This window comes from Lathyrus oleraceus, chromosome 1 (genome assembly GCF_024323335.1).
Source record: "Lathyrus oleraceus cultivar Zhongwan6 chromosome 1, CAAS_Psat_ZW6_1.0, whole genome shotgun sequence".
Taxonomy (NCBI): domain Eukaryota; kingdom Viridiplantae; phylum Streptophyta; class Magnoliopsida; order Fabales; family Fabaceae; genus Lathyrus; species Lathyrus oleraceus.
The window spans coordinates 84002278-84025614 of NC_066579.1; the positions used below are offsets into that span (position 1 = coordinate 84002278).

General features: G+C 42.1%; 1 protein-coding gene across 1 annotated transcript; it reads right to left on the reverse strand.

The window, feature by feature from the left end:
• Nucleotides 1-18029: 18029 nt before the first annotated feature.
• LOC127092752 (uncharacterized) lies at nucleotides 18030-19280 on the reverse strand. The gene is made up of 2 exons (XM_051031644.1): nucleotides 18332-19280; nucleotides 18030-18247 (listed from the first exon to the last, which is right to left on the reverse strand). Exons 1-2 carry the CDS (start codon nucleotides 19278-19280, stop codon nucleotides 18030-18032), a joined length of 1167 nt encoding a protein of 388 aa, XP_050887601.1.
• Between the last annotated feature and the right edge of the window lie 4057 nt (nucleotides 19281-23337).

Below are 23337 nucleotides of genomic sequence, written 5' to 3' on the forward strand. Positions count from 1 at the left end.
CCACAATCCTTAGAGAGTACAATAGTAAAGAACCCAAAATCCAATTCTTTTACACTCTTTAGAAAATAAAATAATAAATGTGATAAATACTCGCGTACGTAAACAACCCAAATGGTTCCCATGGAATACCATGGATGTGAGGGGTGCTAGTACATTCCATTTGCGTAAGCGACTTGCGAACCCAAATCTCGGTTGCGTTACCGATTCCTTATCCCATTTTATGCTTCCCGGGCGCATCTTTTTTCGAGGATTTTATCGACTATTTTTTTCTGTGTATATATTGATTTTATTACTAACTTGTACATATATTTTCTTTGTTTGTCGGTCCGAAACCATGGTTTTGTGACGAAGAAAAAGAGGTTGCAATAATGATTGCAATGAAAAACCTTGTGTGGAAGACTCTTAACCCGAGTCTAAGAGCTTACTTGAGATAGGAGAGGTTGAGTAGTATGGGTCCCCGGGGTGCCTTCCCCGTGTAGGGTCGTACGAGAACCTTACTTAGTGGTAGACTCTCTTAAGGGGATTAATGACTGTCGTGCTTTTATCGTAAACATCCTTTTATTTATTAGAGTATGTGACCCTAAGACCCCTTTTCGAACATTTAATCTTAGTCGGCCTAGACCGATGGTCGGGTAGTATAGGGCCCCGGGGAGCTTTCCTCACGAGGGTCGATACGAAGATCTCACTTAATGTAGATTACCTTGATGGAGCAGTCGCCTAACAAGTAAGTTGACATAAGCGTCTGACAATCAAGGGAGTCCATGACTCTAGGGATAGTGTCTTAAACTCAATTTCTCAAAAGCCCTAGATCATACAAAGTGAGAACCCTGGCTTAAAAAGAAGATATTATTAAACCTCACACTTCGTTACGATGGTCCCAGACTTTGAACCCGTGCCTAAAGCTCCGTGGAAATTAATAAAAAAATTGTTCATTCTTACATAAATTCATTCATCATCAAATTAATAAGAAGCACTCTTAAGGATTTCGTTTGATTAAACATGGAATTACAAGACTTTTTTACCAATACAATCATGGATCCCTCAACAAGGAAAAACACTTCCACTTTCAGATTCAAGAGTCCAGACATCAACTCATTGAAGGTCCTTTGCTCAAGCGTATTAACCCTCAAGGACAACAAATTCAAAGCCAATTTTGGTAACATTGTAGATCTTTTGATTGAAAAAGTTGACTATGGTGCAATCACCACATTGGCCCAATATTACGATGTGCCTCTGAGATGTTTCACCTTCCCATATTTTCATATCTATCCAACGTTGGAAAACATTGAGAGACTTCTCAACCGATCGATAAAGGAATACAACCCATTACCCAAGTTGGAAGAAGGATTTTGCTTGACCAAACTCTCAACCGTCTTGGGTATCAATGCCAACAAACTAGTGGCCAATTAGGGATCTAAAGGTGTCATCAAAGTTTTAACTCAGAGATTCCTCGAAGCCCAAGCTTGGTAGATGATTAAGGATGAAAGGTAAGACTTCTGTGCCGCAACATTAGCACTTCTGATTTATGTAATTGTTCTATTCCCAAACATAGACAAGTTTATGGATCATTTGGCGGTTGAAGTCTTTCTAACAAAAAACCCGATGCATTTTATGCTTACCGACTTCTATCATACCTTCCATACGAGGCATGAGAAGAAAGGATGGGCCTTCCTTTGTTATGCTCCCCTGCTACACCTACGGACGAGGGCTCGTATGACTCAATGCAAACCCTTTTCTCATAGCAACTTCTCGTGGCACCAAAAGTTTGCATCTCTCTCTGCCAGTTCAATCCTTTGGTACAAGAGTAATGGGAAATAAAGGATGTCACTGCAAGATGTGGATGGTTCCCGAATGTACCCCTAATAGGAACGCAAGGTTCTATCAACTACAACCCCGTTTTACTTAAGAGGAAGTTAGGACATGCCATGTTGAGTCCTCCCGAGGAGAGAGACTTTATACCATTCATCATCAATATCGTGGATTCACTCTATTCGAGCGTGAAGAGAGTGTGAAGAGCCTAGACAAGCATAATCCAGATTGACCAAGAGTGGGGCAAGAGTGGGTAAGAGAAAGGGCTAGGTTTGTCAAGATGCCTTTCCTTTATAACCCTTCTTCATTTCCGTTGGTGCCCGAACCCGATCCTATATTGCAAGAAGATATGGACAAACTTACCAGCAAAATACAAGACCTTGAGTTGGAAAACACTCAATTATAAGTCCAACTCAATCGTGTCAAGGAATATAACCATGCCTTGGAAGACAAAGTTAAGCTAGTCTATGAGAAGTTTGCAACCAACAAGAAGAGGCCAAGGGAAATCTAAGGCCAAAGAGTTCGGGTTGGATGTGTGTCGCATCTCGAAAAATACGATTCCTCGCGATGGTCGCGGAAAAATTAAATTCGAACAGAGTCGCCACCGAACTTTATTTATCCCAATTAAGGAATAGGAAAATATCGATAAAACCTTTGAAAAATAGAATAATGATCGTCGCAACCATATTCGGGTTCGGGAGTCGATTACGCAAGGGGAAAGTATTAGCACCCCTCACGTCCGTTGTACTCAACGGGGACCTTTTAGTTAAAACTGCGATTTGAATGTTAACTTATGTTGTTTGTTTTCTTCGAGTACTTAGAATTGATGATAGCTAAGGATGAAGACCTCAAAAGGAGAAATGGGAGGTTTTTTATTAGTGTGCTCGCCAAAATCTCGCAATCTCGTGCCTACGTATCCTTATGGTGCAATAAGGAAATCAGAGCATTCGTAGTTCGGGGAACTATGGTTTTGGTGTGTTTTGTTTGATGAACGACTGTGTAGGTCAGCGTTCTAACGGCTAAACGCTGACTTGTCTACTCTCGACGGAGGCTTAAGCACTGGTTTGTTGTGCGCATTAGAAAGGATTGACAGTGTTCTTTTTGAAAAGAGTGTTTTGGTCACGCGGGGGTGACAAGTTGAATTGATATGTTTGATGTTTTTGGTTTCGATCGCGCGGGGGAGAGAAGTTAGTTTGATTTGTTAAGGTGTTTTGAAGAACGACGAAAAATTGAGCAATGTGGTGCACACCAATTGTCCAATTTTCGAGGAATAATAAGGCGACCGCCTTCTACTCCTTTTTTCGTTCGAATTATTTTGAAAGTTTGTTTGTGGATGTCGAATATGCACGGTAGTGAGGCGTACGCCTCCTACTTGCTTATTCAAAGAATAATGAGGCGTGCACAACTTATTCCTTCATCCGAGTTTATTTAAAATGTATTAATCGGAAGTCGATGATTTGTGTAATATGGCGAGCGCCAATTATTCAAATAATCGAGGGATGGCGAGGCGAACGCCTCCCATCTTTTATCACCCGAGGTTTAAATTGCAAAAGATATGCTTTTTAACCGTTTGTATTCGATTTGCAAAAATAGTTTGAATTTTGAATTGGTAGGTTTTGATCTAAAGTCGATTATTTGAGCAATGTGGCATACGCCACTCGTTCGAATAATCAAAGAATGGTGAGGCGAACGCCTCCCATTCTCTTCGATCGAAGTTTAAGTTATAAAGTTGATTTTGAAACTGTGTTTGATATAAAAGGTGATTTGAGTTTATTCGATTGTGTTTTTAATTTGATGACAAAAATTCGAGCAATGTGGCGTACGCCAATTATTCGAATAATCGGAGGATAATGAGGCGAACGCCTCCCATCCTTTTATTATCGAAAATTTAGAATAAGAAGTGATTTGGACTTGTATAATTATGGTTTTAAAATAATTTGAATTTAAAAATTATATTTGATTTGGAAAAGTGATTTAAAATTGTATGATTAAGGTTTAATCGGGTGACAAGATCTCGTGCAATATGGTGTGCGCCAATCATTCGAGTACTTGAGAAATAGCGAAGCGAACGCTTCCTATATCTTTTTCATCCCAAGATTTCATTAAAAGAGATAGAGTCTTTTTTAGAAATTATATTTAATTTGAAAAGGTAATTTGAATTGGTATTTGGTTAAATTTTTAATTGGGTGACAAATATTCGAGCAATATGGCGTACGCCAATCGTTCGAGTAATTGAGAAATAGTGAAGCGGACGCTTCCTATATTCTTTTTCATCCAAGTTTAAATTACGAAATTAAGAGATTAAACTATTACCAAACACATCCTATAAATTCGAGAATGAAACATCAAATTTAATTAACCAATTAATTTTAATTGAATTTATTTAGCTAATAAATTATTTTTATTTATTAACACTAAAACATGATTTTAAATTCTAATTAATTTCTATAAAATGTTTGTACATGTAAAATAGTAAACATTTATATTAAAACTAGAGATAATCTAATGATACACCTTCAACTTATATAAAAAACAAAAGCACCTCATTATGTATACGTTAAAAAAAATTACAGTAAGCTTAGATCGGTTTGAGTCCAACTTTGCCTTGCATAGATATTAAGGCAAATTAATTTCTATAATGAATAACAAATAAATAACCAAAAGATGATTAAAACCTTTTAATTACAAAACTGAAAAAATTAAGCTCCTTAGAGTAACACGTGAAGACAAAAGAGAGAAGAAATGTGAATATCATGTATTTTTTCATTATTCCCCATTACATCATGATAGAAATCACAAAGCAACATCACCATTTGAAGCAAATAAAAAAAATCAGTTATCTGTAGCAGTATCTATTTGGTATCCATTACATGTTAGGATGCATCATGATAAAGACCACATCATATCATTAATCACCAATTGCATCCAAAAACCAAGTTATTAGTAGCAGTATCCACTATGGCATCAGTATGTCACCTTGAAAACTCATGCTAACACAAAAATAAGCGGAACACACGACATTATAGAAAAAGCTTCTGAGAAAATGATTATTACCTAAACAATAAGTTCAACCTCAAACTATACAAACTGAAATTTTAAAGCAGAACACACAACAAAACCAAAATCAACAAGAATTACCAAACAATAGAAATTAAAAAAAATAAACCACAATTGGTGATGATTAAAACAACAGTAATACAAACTCGAAGGATTCGAAGAAATTAGTTCAATGTTTGCAATGTTCTTTCATAAGGTAGCAAACCTTAGAGTCACCTAGTGCATCAGAAAAAAAAGAGTTCGAGAATACCGTTACAGATGTTGGAAAGATCGGTGGTGTTGCGGAAGGAGAGTTGTCGCGTTCGAAGTTGGACGTTTTGACGGCGGTATGCAGCGGTTCCAGGTGGATTCACCGGCGGATGTTGATGTTGACGGTGGATTTGGTTCGTTGAGGATTCTTTGGAAGTTGTCGGAGTATCGGTGAAGGTTTGAGCGCGGTTGTTGTTGGTGGATGCGTCGTCGGAACGATGGTGAGTTATTGACGGAAATGGTATGCACGGTGGAGATCGACTGTTGGACGGAGGTGCAGTTGTTTTTGCGGTGCGTTGATGTGTGTGAGTCGAAGAGGGTGGATTTGGTGATGGAGACGATTGATGGTGAAGGTGAACGGAAGCGCGGCGGCTTTGTGGTTGTTGTTGAGTGAAGGTGGAGATAAACGGCGGAGAAGGAAAGGCGATAAGGGTTGGTGGAGAAGTGGACGACGGAGGCTGGTGTTTGTGATGATGGAGGTGTCGCAACGCGAAAAATAACCGGAGGGGAAAATACAGAGCCGCCACCGACGCTATTCATCCTATGACGGAAAGGGAGTGCAGGAATAACCTAAGAAAGGGAAAGGAACGGTCTTACGACCAGATATTTCAAGGTACGGGAGTCGGTTACGCAAGGAGAAGGATTAACACCCCCTCACGTCCGCCGTACTCGACGGGATCCACGCTCAAAAGATAGCTCAAAGAAAAGGAAAAGGCTGCTAATAAACTGCTCAAAGAAACTGCACAAACTGGAACGATAAACAGGTGGGGGAGAGAAAGAAGACGGAGGAAGTGGACTCGGCAGGATGTTGCATCCTGTGCCTACGTAGTTTGTCAGAAACAAACATCAGAGTCGACGTAGTTCGGGAAAAGGAGACATGCTCGCTAAGACATCGCATCCTATGCCTACGTATCTTCTCTATCCAGAGGAGAATCAGAGCACTCGTAGCTCGGCTAACGCACGCTGAGACAAGACACCAAAAAAGGGACGCTGAGCCGTCAAAAGAAACACCCAAAAGGAAACAGAATGCCAATACATGGACTTACACCCGACTCCCAGCAATAACAAACGCTAACCAGCGAACACCAAAGAAAAGGTTATCAGAACGAACCCCAACAAAGTAACCAACTATCCAGAATAAACTCCCGATATGTATAACCAAAGATGATCCCCAAGTGAATAACAATCGTCACAAATGAACCCCGAAAATGAACCCCAATATGAACCCCAAGTAATAACAGAAGAAACCCCCAAGGTATGGACATACAACACACACACACGCTGAACAAACGGGTACTCACACCAAAGAAAACTAATGCTGGAAACAAAGGCACGATAAGGTAAACACAAGTTGAGAATAAGGGTGAACACACGCGAAAACAAAGAAAAGGGTGCCCGGAGAGATTGCCCTCAACCTCCTGCCTACGTATCTCATCTGGTATGAGAATCAGGGCGACGTAGTTCCCCTTACCAGGGGTAAAACACTCTACTAACCAGAGACCGGGGAAACAACAAACTAATAGGGAGACTAAGAATCGAGCCTAATAGTTGTCATGCAGTCAATATCCCTAAGTTGAGGTCTCTAACAAGAATTTGACTCATCCTGGACGCGAGTCAACTCAAGTCTAAACTCTACATACGTTCAACTTCCTCAGAAGTTAATCGTACGACTCCTACAAAAATGGAGATGAGAAGAGGAAAGCAAATAAGCACACCAACACAAGTAAACAAGCATCACACAGTATATCCATACAAGAGGCTCAAACAATGGGTGGGCTTGGGTCAAGAGGGGTCATATCAACCTCGACAAACAAGGCATGGAAAGGTAATCTGTAGCTCTTAACCTCTAACATTGAACGTCAGGGTGAAGCTGATCAAAGTTTAAATGAGGATGAGACCTCCTGCTCTTAACCCTGGCCAGGGTGAGCTCATGACACAGAAAGCATGGGTATCCAGAAAGTGGGATCCTTTTCCACTTGACAGACTCTGGACAAAAGATCTGGGGCACATGTTCAGAAGCATCAGCACGTAGCGCGAGCATAAAGAACGACACACTGAATAACGGGGAATCGGTTACAGATCCCTACCTTCCGTCAATTGCCTCTTCTCTTGGAGGTCTTATCAAATATAACACATGCCTCGTCTTGGAGGTCTTTGGGGCACAATTTTAAACAAACACAAACAGAGCCTCTGAAGGAGGACTTGCCAGCAAAATGCCTGCCAAAAAGGTGACAGGACTCCAGACTACATGAAGTAAGAAGCTAACTACCTGAGTGGTGTGTCAACCACAATCCAATTCTCAAGCAAGAGCTAAAGCAAGTAAGCAACTAAGGTACCTGTACAAAGACTAAACAGTTAGTACTTCAGTCATAAAACCAGAAGACAAGCAGTGAAACCCTCTAACAGTTACACAATTCAATGCATAAGTGCCCTGGCACTCAAATGAGCTCATGAGCTCACCACATCAATTAAAACCCTACAAAACAAAAATAGGTCAAAACTCAATGCATTTTGTATCTCACAAGGTGAGAACAAACCCAATCATCAATGATGAATATCCAAACCTGAAACAAGAGACAAAGTTAGTTTATGTACATCCAATCAACACAACAAAGCATAAACAAACAATGGCATGAGATGAATTGAATCAAGATCACTCCAAGTCAGAAGTAGGGTCCTTCAAATGACCACCCAATAATCCATACTCCAATGATCCAAAATCAACCCTAAACCCCTTGAAAACTCAAGTAGAACAAGCTTGCACTCAAAACTTGCTCACACCTCCTCAAATGGCCTCGTAAACTCCTAAATGATGATCACCTCCTAAGTGAACTTGATCCAACTATCCCATCCTCCAAACAGCATCATATGTGACCTATAAACCCCTTTTTCAACCTCTTAAAGTCATCAAACCTCATCCATGAACATCATGCATCAAAACTTCTCACAATGGCTTCATACCTCTTCAAACACTTCTTAAAACCTCCAAAAAGATGTGAGAACCCCAAATAAACTCCAACCAATGATCACAAGCCCCAAACAGAACCATATGAACCCCTAAGCACCAATCACCAAGGCCAAAGACCCGCCATACCCCAAATACCATTCAATCAATTCAAAAGCTCCAAAATAAGCCTAAATCACTTCAACAAGTTACCACAAGCCTCAAACCATTCCAAAGTTCACAAGTCAGTAGGGTCATGCTTCTAAAATTACCTCTAATGAGTCACAAACCAAGGATCAAACCAATGCAAAGAGGCAAAGGCTCACACTACAAAGAAAACCCCAAACCAAGTCAAAGAATGGACCAAGAGCAAACCCTAAAATTGGGTCAAAACCCTAGTACAAAGACAAGATTAAAAAACTAACCAAATGACCAATCCAGGACCCATCCTTTTGCACATCACACATTCAAACACTCCCTCCAATGTCCTCAAAAAGACCAACATCAAATCCATGATCAAGTATCTTAACTTGCCTATGCAATGTAATGACAAAAAATATGCACAAAATGAACTTCTAACTTAGAAAATTCATATCAAATCAGAAATGCATGCAATGACTTTGGGATTTTTTGTATAAGTTCGTTATGCCGTGAATGTTCAATATGCAAAAGATCAAGTCCAAAATGATTCAAATTCTATGTGAACAAAAATGCACCATTTCAATGTCAAAAATGTGACACAAATTGTCACATTTTTCTCTATGTGTCAAAAATGATGATAACAATGTCATGTATGAATGTCATGTATGCAAAAGAGTGGATCAAAAGGTTCAAAATTGAGGATTTCACAATACATTGAATGCACTAGGTCAATTTGGCACAATATTAATTCAAAAATTCCCACATGAAGATCCAGACATAAAAAATTCTTGAATTTAACACCATAAAAAAGTAGACACAAATACAAAACTATGAAAAAAAATTGGGACTCAATTGGACAATTTTTGGATTTTTTATGAATTAAACAAAATGACCAAAATAATTTAAATATAAAATAGAAAAAGGAGGGAAATGAATTATTTGAATTAATCAGGAAAAATCATAGACCGCTGGATCTGGCGCGCATCTGAGATCAACGGTCCACGTTCAAACTAGTGAAACGCACCGTTTCACTAATTGAGTCACCCACCCAGTCATCATTCAACGCTCGCGTGGCTTAGTCAAACGAATCTCCTCCAATCACTCTTCCACGCATTGTACCACATGGCACCCACTCAGCAAACCCTAATTATAACACAGACGCCGGAGCTCCGCTCCGGTCGTCTTCCCCGGTGGCTCCACCCCAAAATTTTCCAGAAATTCACTAGACCAACACCATTCCACTCAGTTTTCCACGCTGATTCCAAATATCACATTAGATTCTCCTAATTCTTCCTAGGTTTTGCAATTCGAAGAGAAGAAGTTTTCAGATCCAAACTTCCAGTCACAATGAAATCCTCAATACTCACTCAATCTCAATTCTAATCATATATTCATGACCTACACAACAAGATCTTCAATTCTATAACCTAAAATCAGCAAAAGGAGAGAGTGAAAATGGAGTCACCTGGAAATGGAGATCTCTGAAATCACGATCTCACGAGCTCAGCTGCTCCAGATCAACTCCTTTAAACTTCCTTTGAAGCTTTATGAAAAAAGAAATGGATGAATCCTCTTGAATGTGCCTCAATTTCCAAATACGTTCGTCATAATAATGCACTTGAACTGCTTGATTTCTTGAGGAATTACACCAAACGATGGATGATTCTTGATCAGTGAAGTATGAGGATCAAGAATCTGCAACAATCTTTGAGAGTTGTGTGAAGAAAATGCAAATTCGAAGAGAGAAAGTTTGAGAGAGTCTTGAATTCTAGATCTGAAAATGCAGTTATGAGGCTTGTGATTTGGGTTTCTCTATTTACACTTCTTGCTAATAATACTGATAATCATTTTAGCCATTTACTAATCATGATTAGTGAGTTATTATGCAACTTGTAAAAATGCAAATTGAGTTCCCATGGCCATAATGCACGTGCTCAGCCCCATGCTAGGATCTTAATCCACTCAAGAGCAACCAAGGGTCAGGATTTGAAGGTTGTTTTGCTTGCATCTTAAGCCAAGAATGAATGGTGGAGATTTGCTTCATTTTGAACATGTATGACACAAGGAACATACACGCCTCCTTCATGCATGGCAAGGGCTCATTTTTACTCAAATATGGTCTATGAAGAAGGCTGAAGTGAAGCCTTGCCATGGTTCTTTGTGAATTTTAATTTGTAGCATGATATCATCCTTAGAACAAATAGAAATAATCTGGATTTTGACCATGATTCCTTGAGGCCTAGCTTGTACAATTGAGTCAAATGATGTCATTTTGAGATGCCTTGAACAAGAGAAGCACTTTGCAAAAAGAATGAACCAATTTGAAGCATTATATCAAAAGTTATGCCATTTTGAATTTCCATGCATACTTTGTGATCAAATGACCATAACTCCCCAACTATTCATCATATGGACATGAATTAGGGCTTTTTTGGAAATGGGAGACAAAGATCTACAACTCCCATGTTCACCAAAAATCCATTTGAAATCCCTTTGATATTGAAAAGTCAAGTTGAAAGTGGACCAAAAACTTGCCAAATTTGGAAACTTTGAATTATAGGTCATTTTCCATTTTTAGTAACTTTTGCCATGACCTTTGAATCTTCAAGATGGAGGTTTAGAATGATGAATAGACCCCATTTGAACATGATTGAAGTGTCTCAACTCATTTCCCCACCTCATAGCCCTCAGTTGAGTGCACAGTTGACTTTTGGTCCTTAGATGACCTTGAGATGTCTTGATCAACTTGAGCCTCTACCACTTGGTAAAATTGCTTCAAAATGAAACCCTAGCCTAGGTAAGCTCCTTATAATAATCATGTGATCCTCATTCCAAGAAAATACCTCATCTCTTTGAGAAACCCTAGTTGGAAGAACTGCATTGATTAGGGTTGACCAGAGGTCACAAGCCTAATCCATAGGAACTTAAGGATGAACTCTGAAACCCTTGATGATGATAGAACCATGATGATGGTGATATATCCTTGCAGATAAGATGATGCTCAAAACCTTTGAAGAATCAAGAAACCCTAATTGGAGCCCATACCCTCAGATGGTTGATGATTAATTCATAGAGACCCTCAGGCTTGAATCACCTAACTTCCCCATCTTTTGAAAAGACCTTGGAGGATGACCTTCTCATTTTCATATGAGATGCAAAATGCAATGCCTAATGCCCTAAAACATGAAATGCAATGCCCCAAACTAGTCTCAAGAAGAGGAGGGCAAATTTTGAGGTGTTACAGCTGCCCCTATTCAATCCACTGTGAACCTGTCGATATGAACAACCTCGGCTTTCAGATGATCAGGGTGAAGAGTGGTTGAATACCAAGAACAAACGAACAATTTGCGCTCCACTGGAAAAATTTTCTTTGTTATTATATTTTTTTTACTTTTCTTTAACCCCAAACAACTTCTTTGATTTTTTCTTGGACCCCTACACAAATATTTTCCTTTCACGCGGATGACCCCTGATCACCGCATTTGAACCCCGACAACTTCATGTCACTCTTGCTGCCAAACAATGATCCCGTTCTCCATTTGAACCCCAGTCGCCTGACGATAACTCTCAATCATCATTGTGAACCCCATTCTCCAGAAGACACCCTGTGTCTCCTTTTCTCCATTTGAACCCCGTTCTCCATTCTCTTGTGATAATTCCGTTGGCAACGTCGGAAATAACACCAACCCCCACTCTGATGGCAACATACCAGAGGGTACACCTTCACAAAAGGAAGGTAACATGTGCATTTCTTCCCTCAAAGACACCCATAACGACTTCTGTTGGCCTCGCCAAAGTCTAAGGTGACACATGATCAGAAGACAATCCTGAGGACCTCATCCCGGATACAATCTTGAATTCCAATCTCCATCTCCAGTTGAACCCCGTTCTTCAGAAAATGCCTAACACTTCCTTTTCTCCTGGTGGACCCCAATCTCCGCGCTGATCGCGTAACATTCTCCAATCTTCATTTCCATCTCTGAACGACGGAATCTCCCTCCAATATCGCGCTACTGGGGAGTACTGTTTATTCAAAATCACGATGCCAAACTCCTCAGAGTAACACCTTCCCCAACCAGCTAAACCAACTCTAAAACGGTAACCACGGCTCGAGACTAGCTTATGCTTGCAATGCCGATGCATGAGTTTTACAGCGTAATGCTCCATAACCATGGAAATGCTACGCAATTAGCTATGCAATATGCTATACTTCTCTAAATGATGAATGCATAAAAAGTATCCCCCTCAGGGGACGGCACGAGCAACTCTGTTTAGGAACTCGATATCGCTCCAATCTCCAACCCTGCTTGGGATAACACCGATGTCGAGGAAAGAGTAATCCTTACTGGGGATGACCTCCACTGAACTCGATCTGCTTGGGGGAAGAAAATCTACCAACGCACACCCCTGCCGGGGTAAGAGCAACCTTCAGGCCTGGCTGCTGAGGAAACACCGACCTCGAACCCGCTGGGGAGATACGGAATATTTGACACGGAACATCCGTCGACTCGTCGAACACTGGTATTCACCACCTAACCACAGTGTCAATTTTCCATTTTTGAGAGCTCCTGGACTCATCCGGTCTCTTCCGATTCACCACCTTGTACTCTCGACTTCTCCCTACTTCAAGAAAATCGACCTCCTTAGATTCGTGCCAACTCTCCAGTCTTCAGACTTTGAAGAGTCTTCTTGATTAATCCTCTAGGATCATCACAATTCTTTCTCCGTCTCTACACCATTATTCAATTCCTCGTCCCTGATTGGACCTGAAAGGAATCTTTTGTCAAAAAGAAACGCTTCGCACCACAACCTGCAAGTGAGTGAAAATAACCAACAGCACCTGCAAAAGAGATCGTCAGATAAAACGTGCCCCAGGCGCACCAAAATTTCAACACCCAGGTCACTCAACCTTCCGAATAAGATTTCAAGTTTCAATCCTCTAAACATGCATTGGAAGAGACCCCTACATCTCAAAATGCAAAGATTCTTATCAAAACAAACAGATGTTTTTGCAATCAAAGCGGTAATGAAAACAAAAAACAAAATTATTTGACTGAATATGCATTTTATTGACTGAAAAATGTGGCTTGTAACTGAGCAGTACACAGGAAGCAATCCCTGAAAAGAGGTAATTGCGCACAAAAGGAAAAGCTATCCTAATGGCAATGTGAACCCGTGATCTCATCAAGTTCCAACCCGGTTACAACCCATATGTCCTCAAGACTCTCCGCGCTTTCTGCCTTCCGAAACAAGACGCTTCCGACCGATCTCCGCTTTTAGATTATCTATGTGTCATATCCAAAGTACAAACGACCATGCTAGACGCAGTTGTTCGTTTCACTCTATCTTTTGCATGGACCGCCCTTTCAGGTTTTCAGTCCACCGGGATACCCTTTTTTGCCCAAGCCGCCCTTGTGGGGTTTTCGACTTGCCGAGTGTACACTTTTTCTTTTTATCCCTAATTTTTGCCCGAACATTTTTCATTTTCATTTTTTTTGGTTCACCGGGATGCCTATTTTTTCCTGGACTATTTTATTCTTTCCGTCCAGCGGGTCTCTTATACGAAGTATTTTTTAACTGCATCCGCATTCACAGGGGATGGAAAGTCCTCACCATCCATGGTCGTCAACAACAAGGCTCCGCCAGAGAAAACCTTCTTGACCACGAACGGGCCTTCATAATTGGGTGTCCACTTGCCCCGACGATCGTTCTGAGGAAGAAGGATCCTTTTCAACACCATATCTCCCACATGGTACACACGAGGTCGCACCCTTCGGTCAAAAGCACGCTTCATTCGCTGCTGGTACAACTGCCCATGACAAATGGCCGCCAACATCTTTTCCTCAATCAGGCTCAACTCTTCATACCGAGTCCTTACCCATTCAGCCTCTTCCAATTTCACATCCATCAGGACTCTCAATGACGGAATCTAGACCTCAACGGGTAGCACAACTTCCATCCCATACACAAGCGAGAAAGGCGTTGCCCCGGTAGATGTACGCACTGAGGTTCGATACCCATGCAATGCAAACGGCAACATCTCGTGCCAATCCTTATAGGTCACGACCATTTTTTGCACAATCTTCTTAATATTCTTATTAGCCGCCTCGACCGCCCCATTCATCTTTGGACGATAAGGAGAAGAATTGTGATGCTCGATCTTGAACTCCCGACACAGTTCTACCATCATCTTGTTGTTGAGATTAGAACCATTATCAGTGATGATTCTTTCGGGAACCCCATATCTGCAAATGATGTCTCTTTGCAGGAACCTGGCCACGACCTGTTTCGTCACGTTTGCATAAGACGCCGCTTCCACCCACTTGGTGAAGTAGTCAATAGCCACTAATATGAACCGGTGCCCATTCGAAGTCGTAGGCTCGATCTTTCCGATCATATCAATGCCCCACATAGTAAACGGCCACGGAGACGACATCAAACTCAACGGATTTGGAGGCACGTGCACCTTGTCAGCATAAATCTGGCATTTATGACATTTCCGCACGAAGTTGAAACACTGAGCCTCCATGGTCATCCAGTAATATCCAGCCCTTAGCAACCTTTTCACCATCGTATTCCTGCTGGCGTGGGTACCAAACGATCCCTCGTGCACCTCTTTCATCAATTGGCTTGCTTCTTTGTCATCGACACATCTGAGCAAAACCCAATCAAAATTCCTCTTGTACAAAACCCCATCTTTATTCAAATAGAACGCCATGGCCAACCTCCTCTGAGTCTTCCGGTCCTTCTTAGACGCTCCCTCGGGATACTCTTGGGTCTCCAAATAACGCTTGATGTCATAATACCACGGTTTTTCATCATCAGACACTGTTTCGACAACAAACACATAAGCCGGTCTATCCAGCCGTCCTACCTCAACACTAGGAACTTGATTCCACCACTGCACTTTAATCAAAGCGGCCAGAGTAGCCAAGGCATCTGCTAAAGGATTTTCTTCCCTCGGCACATGGTGTAATTCCATCTTGGTGAAGAACGTCAACAATCTCCTCGTATAATCCCGGTATGGAATTAAGTGGGATTGATGCGTATGCCATTTCCCGTTAACCTGGTTCACAACCAAAGCTGAATCTCCATAAATAACAAGGTTCTTGATTCGCAAGTCAATCGCCTCTTCGACACCCAAGATACAAGCTTCGTATTCAGCCACATTATTGGTGCATTCAAATGTTAGTCGGGCAGCAAAAGGAATGTGGGATCCCTTCGGCGTAACCAAAACAGCACCAACTCCGCTACCATTCACGTTAACGGCCCCATCAAACATCAGAATCCATTCGGACTCAGGGTCAGGCCCCTCCTCCGGGATAGGTTCCTCACAATCTTTCGATTTGAGAAACATGATGTCCTCATCGGGGAATTCAAACTTCATTGGTTGATAATCCTCAATGGGTTGCTGGGCGAGGTAATCAGACAATACACTCCCCTTTATTGCCTTTTGAGAAGTGTACTGGATATCGTATTCAGTCAAAATCATTTGCCATCTCGCAACCCGTTCGGTCAATGCTGGCTTCTCAAATATATACTTGATCGGATCCATCTTGGAAATCAACAAAGTGGTATGAACCATCATATACTCTCTCAGTCGGCGAGCAGCCCATGCCAAAGCGCAACAAGTTTTCTCGAGCAGTGAATATCTTGTTTCACAGTCAGTAAACTTTTTGCTAAGGTAGTAAATTGCATGCTCTTTTCGACCAGAATCGTCATGCTGCCCCAGTACACACTCCATAGACCCCTCAAGGACTGTCAAGTACAGGATTAACGGTTGCCCCTCCACAGGAGGCATCAGAATCGGAGGCTCCTGAAAATATTCTTTTATTTTTTCAAATGCCGCTTGGCAATCATCATTCCACCTGACCGTTTGATCTTTTCTCGACAACTTGAATATGGGTTCACACGTGGCTGTTAGATGAGATATGAACCGTGAAATGTAGTTCAATCTACCTAAGAAACCACGAACCTCTTTTTCTGTCCTCGGTTCAGGCATTTCTTGTATCGCTTTTGCTTTAGCAGGATCAACCTCGATTCCTCTTTCACTTACAATAAACCCCAGCAACTTGCCGGACCGCACTCCAAAAGTGCACTTATTCGGATTCAACCTCAATTTGAATTGTCTCAACCGGTCAAACAACTTGGCCAAGTCTACCAGATGCCCCTCTTCTGTTTGGGACTTCGCTATCATGTCATCAACATAGCATTCCATCTCATGATGAATCATATCATGAAACAATGTCACCAAAGCTCTTTGGTACGTGGCACCGGCGTTCTTGAGACCGAATGGCATCACCTTATAACAAAAACTGCCCCATGGTGTGATGAACGTTGTTTTCTCCATATCATCTGGCGACATTTTAATTTGATTATAGCCAGAAAATCCATCCATGAAGGAAAACACCGAGAATTGAGCTGTATTATCTACCAACACATCGATGTGAGGTAATGGGAAATCATCTTTCGGGCTAGCTCTGTTCAAATCCCGGTAGTCCACACACATCCTCACCTTTCCATCCTTCTTCGATACCGACACAATGTTTGCGACCCAAGACGGATATTTAGTGACAGCTAGGAAACCAGCATCCAACTGCTTTTACACCTCCTCTTTGATTTTCATGGCCATCTCGGGTCGAGTTCTGCGCAACTTCTTCTTTACTGGAGGATAATCTTCTCTCAATGGCAACTTGTGTACAACAATATTGGTATCCAACCCTGACATATCTTGATAAGACCAGACGAAGATATCAACATACTCTTTCAACAGTGCTACCATTCTGCTCTTGACATTCATCTCCAAAGCGGCCCCAATTTTTACTTCCTTTCTGACCTCCTCGGTGCCCATATTAACAATCTCAACTTGCTCCTCGTGCGGTTGAATCACCTTCTCCTCTTGTTTCAACAACCTGACTAACTCTTTCGGCAGTTCACAATCTTCTTCGCCTTCTTTTTCGGCATGATAGATCGGGTTGTCGAAGTCATATAGGGGTGTAATAGAATTGTCATCAATAAGATCCGGAGAATAATCGCGTCTGCATGAATGTTGATTCATGCGTTTCTTTAGAGTCGGAACGAGACAAATTAAAAGGAAGAAAAATGAAAACAAACATTGTCATTTTTATTATATTATTTTTTAACTACAAAAATAAATGAAAAACAGAGAACACCGCTTTTAATGCGAAAAACATCCGTTTATTAATGATGCAAATACTGCAAAATGAAACACATGAGGTGGCCCTTACAATGGACCATTATGTTTCGGGAAAAACGTATGGCTTTCATGCAAACAGAATTAACAAACAGAAATATTACTCTTCACGCAGAGTGACAGTGATGATCTTTTCGGCTTTCCAGTTCTGGATCTCCATTCCTGGTACGCACGGTTTTATCCACGAGTCGAGCTTGCAGTCACTGTCAGTCTCTTCACCCACAGCACAGATACGTCCTGGATCTAGCATTCCAGCACTGGTGAATGTGAACGGTTGGCGACGACCTTTATTCTGTCCAGACGAGCCTTGGCCTGACTGATAACCAATCCCAAACTTATCCTCCTTCACCGCAACATCTATCACTCTTCCCCAACCTGGGGCCTCTCCACTTTTCACCACCTCCATAACCTGTTTATAAGAAGCAATGGACGGCTTCTTCTCTCTCTCTCGGCGAAAATGACATTCTCCACCTTGACGGTTTCAAACGCCTGGCTTGGTGTTTCGAATATTTCACCGTCCATTTCCACATACTTAAATGATGACAACTGGCTGACAAAAATATCCTCCTCACTGCAAACTGTCACGACTTGCCCATCCAAGATATACTTTAACTTCTAATGTAGAGCCGATGTTACTGCCCCAACAGCATGTTTCCACGGACGGCCCAACAAACAGCTGTTTGCCGGCTGAATGTCCATGACACAACACACAACTTTGAACACCTCAAGACCAATCTTTATGGGGAGCTCAACTTCCCCGAACACAGCCCTTTTAGAGCCATCAAACGCTCTAACCACCAGATCAGTAGGCCTCAAAATCAATCCCTCACAGTCTAATTTAGCCAAGGCCTTCTTAGGCAACACATTGAGTGACGAGCCCGTATCAACCAAAACATGCGAAAGCACAACTCCTTTACACTCCATCAAAATGTGTAGTGCCTTATTATGATTGCGCCCATCCATAGTAAGATCGAGATCAGTGAAACCCAACCCATGGCTGGCATTAACACTCGATACCACTGTCTCTAATTGATTGACTGTAATCTCTTGCGGGACGTAGGCCCTCTTCAAAATCTTCAACAAAGCATCTCTATGACCTTCTGAACTCAACAGCAAAGATAAGATCGAAAATTTGGACAGAGTCTGCTGCAAATGATCAACAAGTTTGTACTCAGACTTCTTAATAATTCTCAAAAACTCCTCGGCTTCAGCATCAAACTCACTTTCCGGCTCAACAGGCGCCTGTGCCGCTCTAGGAGTATCCTCATTCACCACCTGCTTTTCTTTTGCCCTGGCTAAATCCTCAGCCTTATCTCTCTGTTCTTTTTCTACATCACCACCTCTCAACGTGTTAGGTGCAAACAACCTCCCGCTGTGAGTGAAACCACTAAGCCCGACATTGTCCACCCTTGAAACGGTGGTATCAACTGCAGCCTGATCTTCCTTCTTTTTCCCATTGCAATACACATCACCACCATAGTCCCATGGCACAACACCATCACTTTCATACGGAATAGGTCCAGGTACCGTGATGGTAATTGTAACCACATCTTCCGGCACTGACAAGTGGACAAGATCGAAATAAATGGTTATCGTTGAAATATCCTCATTCTCCAAAGCAAATTTCTTGAATCGGAGACTCCCCCCATCCATCATTTTCTGAAGCGCCTCCCTCAACATTACACACCCATTTGCAGTTATAGTACAAGCAGCATAATAATTATCACAACCAAGAAAAACTCCATTCTTTAACAAATGTCTCTTGACCACAGACATTGGGGTCCTCAACTGATCCACATCCGTCACCCCAATTTTGCTTTTATCCTCAGAAATTACACTCACCATCATCTGACCATGCGTCGGCATGGGATTGGCATTAACATTCGGCGTTGGTGCAAAATTGATGGCTTTGGAATCCACCAAGTCTTGAACAACATGCTTAAAGGCTTTACAACCCTCAATATTGTGCCCGGGAGCACCAGAATGGAACTCACACTTGACGTTCTCATCATAACTTGCAGGCCTCTGATCTGGTCTTAACGGAGCTAACGTCCTCAACTGTACCAACCCGAGATCCTTCAACTTCTTCAACAGAAAGGCATACGTCATGGGTGGCCTATCAAACTGACGATCTGCTATCCTTCCCCTAACTTGGTACCCAGCCCTTTGTGTTCTCTGCTGAGGTGGCTGCTGTTGCTGTTGCTATTGTGCGGGTTGATTACCAGCAGGAATTGTTACTGCAGCAGTATGCTGGTAGTAATGATTCCTACCGTGTCCTCTTTGGGCATACACAGCACTCGAGTCACCCTCTTTCTTGCGCTGACCATTTCCGAAGGGCTTCTTCACTCCAGACGACAGAGCATTTCCTTGTATTTTTCCCATTTTCAACCAGCTTTCAATCCTCTCACCATCCACTACTATATCCGCAAAACCAGTAACTGGACATCCCCCCATCCTCTCAACAAAAATCCCCTGAAGAGTACCCATGAACAAGTCTGACATCTCCCGATCCACCAATGGGGGTTGAACCCTGGCAGCCAACTCTCTCCACCTTTGTGCATACTCTTTAAACCCCTCGTTCGGCTTTTGAGACATACCCTGCAACTGGGTACGATTGGGTGCCATGTCAGCGTTAAATTGGTATTGTTTGAAGAAAGCATCCCCCAAATCCTGCCAGCTCTTTATATCTGACGATCTTAGCTTGGTGTACCACTCGAGAGACCCGCCAGATAAGCTATCCTGGAAAAAGTACATCCAGAGCTTCTGATCCATGGTGTAGGCAGATATCTTTCGAACAAAGGCCTGAATATGAGTTTCCGGGCAAGAACTTCCGTTGTACTTATCAAACGTGGGCACCTTGAACTTCTGTGGGATCACAATCCCCTCAACCAACTCCATATTTGTCATGTTAATAGTCCCAGGAGTGGTATGGCTTTCCAGAGCCCTAATCTTTTCTGCTAGTACCTGAATCTCTTTGTTCGGCGGTTGAACACCATACTGACCGAACTGTTCATTCATCATAGAGAACTGATCCTCTTATTTATCCTCCACAGCCCCAAAGAAAGGAGAAAATTGAGTTTCTTTCAGAGTGTTGCCAACATGACCTGGGCCACTACCTGCAGCAAAACCAAGACCACCACCATTGTTAATGACTACACCACCATTAGTTGCCTTCTTTCTGGGATCGCCACCATCCCTAGAACCACCAGGACCATTGTTGGGGTTACCCTCTTGATTATTGCCATTATTGGAAATCGAAGCCAGGTCAAGCTTCTCCACCTTCTCGGCGATTGCTTTCTTCCCCAGGGCGAACCCTTGTATGGCGTTGATCAACTCACTCATCTTCTCTTTCAGCTCGAGAATGTCAGCGTTGGATGGATCCATCATTCTGGGTTTGTTGCGTCTGGTAAAGTATCTGTGCGGACGAGCTACGTGCAAAGGGATGACTCTGCGTGCGCGAGCAATGATTCCTGTAACAATCAAACACGTTAGAAACCGACACCTGCAAAAATAGAGGACAAGTTATTATGATTCATGCATGAATGCAATGTCTATCCGTATGAGGAACATTTTGTCCTTCGATCCTGGCTTCATTGAGACGGATAATAATTTGACAGCAACATTCTAACATCAATCATCTGGCTTTGCCGTACGGAACAGAAAGTTGTGCTTTAGCAAAGATATCACCCGACCATATGTGTGTTAAGTAAGTGTAACACGGAAAAGCAAATAAAGCTTTGAGATCAATCACTGAATGATAATAACCACTCTATGGCAAAAGTGCGTAACACGTGCGAGAGTCATATATCATATCTGATACAAATCAACTTTACAATCCTCTAGAATTGGAAAGAAATACGAACAAGTGAATTCCGTCGACATGCCTGACGGTAACCCAACACATGATAACAGCTGCAATAAAAGTCTAATATGAAGAAGGTCCCACAGAAGGCTCTGCATCATCAACCATCCCGGTAAACTTCATAGTGAACCTGAGCTCAGTGTTCTCCTGCTGAAGTCTTCCCACCTCTTTCTGATGAATCTTCATCTGACGGAAATAATGGTCCCTCTCAGCAAGATAGTGATCTCTCTCGGCCATAATCTTCACTTTCTCTTCTTCCTTAACCCTCAGCTTCGCTTCCCACTCTGTGGTAAGGGCTTTGTCTTTAGCTTCCCTCTGAGTCTTCACAAGGACTTGTCTCTTCTTTTCATCTTCAATGACCTTCAAAGCTCTAGCCAACTGTTCTTTGGTAAGGTCGTGCTCATTCATAGATGACTCTAAAGCTTGGCTGATCCTACAGTAATAGGCGGTGTCTTTCTCAAAACGCTTCACCTCCTGAGCATGTCTCTTAGCCTGGTCTTCTGCTTTCCCCTTGACTTTCTGATTAGCCAGTTGAGTTCTAGCAACACTCATTTCTATCTCAGTCTTCTCTGCTTGCAGTTGATCTCTTGCCCTCCTCATCTTAATAAATTCTTCCATACTGACAGAAGAGCGTGGCTCCTCAATCAACGGATACCAAAGATCACTCACAGGAAATGGCAGACGAGTGAGTTCAACCCTCTTTTTGGGCCAATCATCAAATGGAGGAAAAGACCTGTTATTAGCTCTACCAAAAGGAATCTTGCCTTTCCTTTGAATGTTGCGCCATGCACCAGACACTTGTCCCAACAATGACTGATTACCCTCAACCGGGAAGTAGAAAGACTCCTGAATCTCACGCTCGAGGGGAGGAACCTCCATAGCAAATCCCATTTATCTCTTAAGAAGCGTCGGGTTATAATTAATACACCCTTGAACTCCTATAAGGGGCGCATTGGGAAAACTCCCGCAACTGTAAATAAAATCTCGTCCAGCCACATCAATGTGAGTCCAAGCTATGTCCTTGGCTCGCAAACCCATCAACTTGGTTGCCCAATTTACACTATGGTCAAGAAAGACAAAGGCACCCTTGGAAGGCAAGTATCCCATGAACCACTTATATAACAATTGAGCACAACATCTAACCAATCCTCCACGCCGTTTCTCGTTCCGATTATGGATCGAATAATAAACATCCTCAATCAAGGTAGGAACGGGATTCTTTTGAGCAAACACCCGGATGGCATTAATATCCACAAAATTCTTCTGATTAGGGAACAAAATAATTCCATAAATGCTTAGCTTTGGTCCCAACAAATAGTCTGGGAACAAAATTCTTCTGATTAGGCAAGCAAAGCACAAACAGTCTTCCAACTACCCAAAACAACATGTTCCTTGGCTTTGGCCTCCAAGAAACTCAGATGAAAACCGGGCAACTTTCCTTTCTCCTTCAAACCTTTCCTAGTCACTTCCGGGCTCAAATAAAGAGCACGAGAAATCTCAACAATATCAGGTTCTTCCGTAGTAACATAAAAAGGAATCTGGTTTCTGACTCGAATGCCTAGAATACCGGCATAATTCTCCATCAAAGGTCCCAACAAATAGTCTGGGAAGACAAAACATCTCAAAACCGGATCATAAAACTGGAGAAGAGTATGGATGGCGCTCCTATCCCCATATGTGAGCCTGAAAACCATCTTCGTAATACTGCCATAAGCCTCACGGAATATCCCCACATGGTCAGGCGTAATCAATGCTATCATACCCTTCAACACGCTAATCTCTGGATCAAAGAAACTGTAGACAACATCATCTTTTAAGTCGGTCCTCATACCTGGAACAAGGATGTCTCTCAGCCAGAATCCCAATCAAGAATGTACCCTGCATATGGATAAACATGAGTTAGATGCGGATAAATGCAAAATGGGAATGATGCAGATGCGTGAATGCAATGCATAGTGCCATCCTCCAAGACATCTAAACATCAACTGTACTGGATTCCGGTCTCAGAACTGATGACAACCATCCAAGGGACTAAGTAACCACAAATCCAACTCGGGGGTT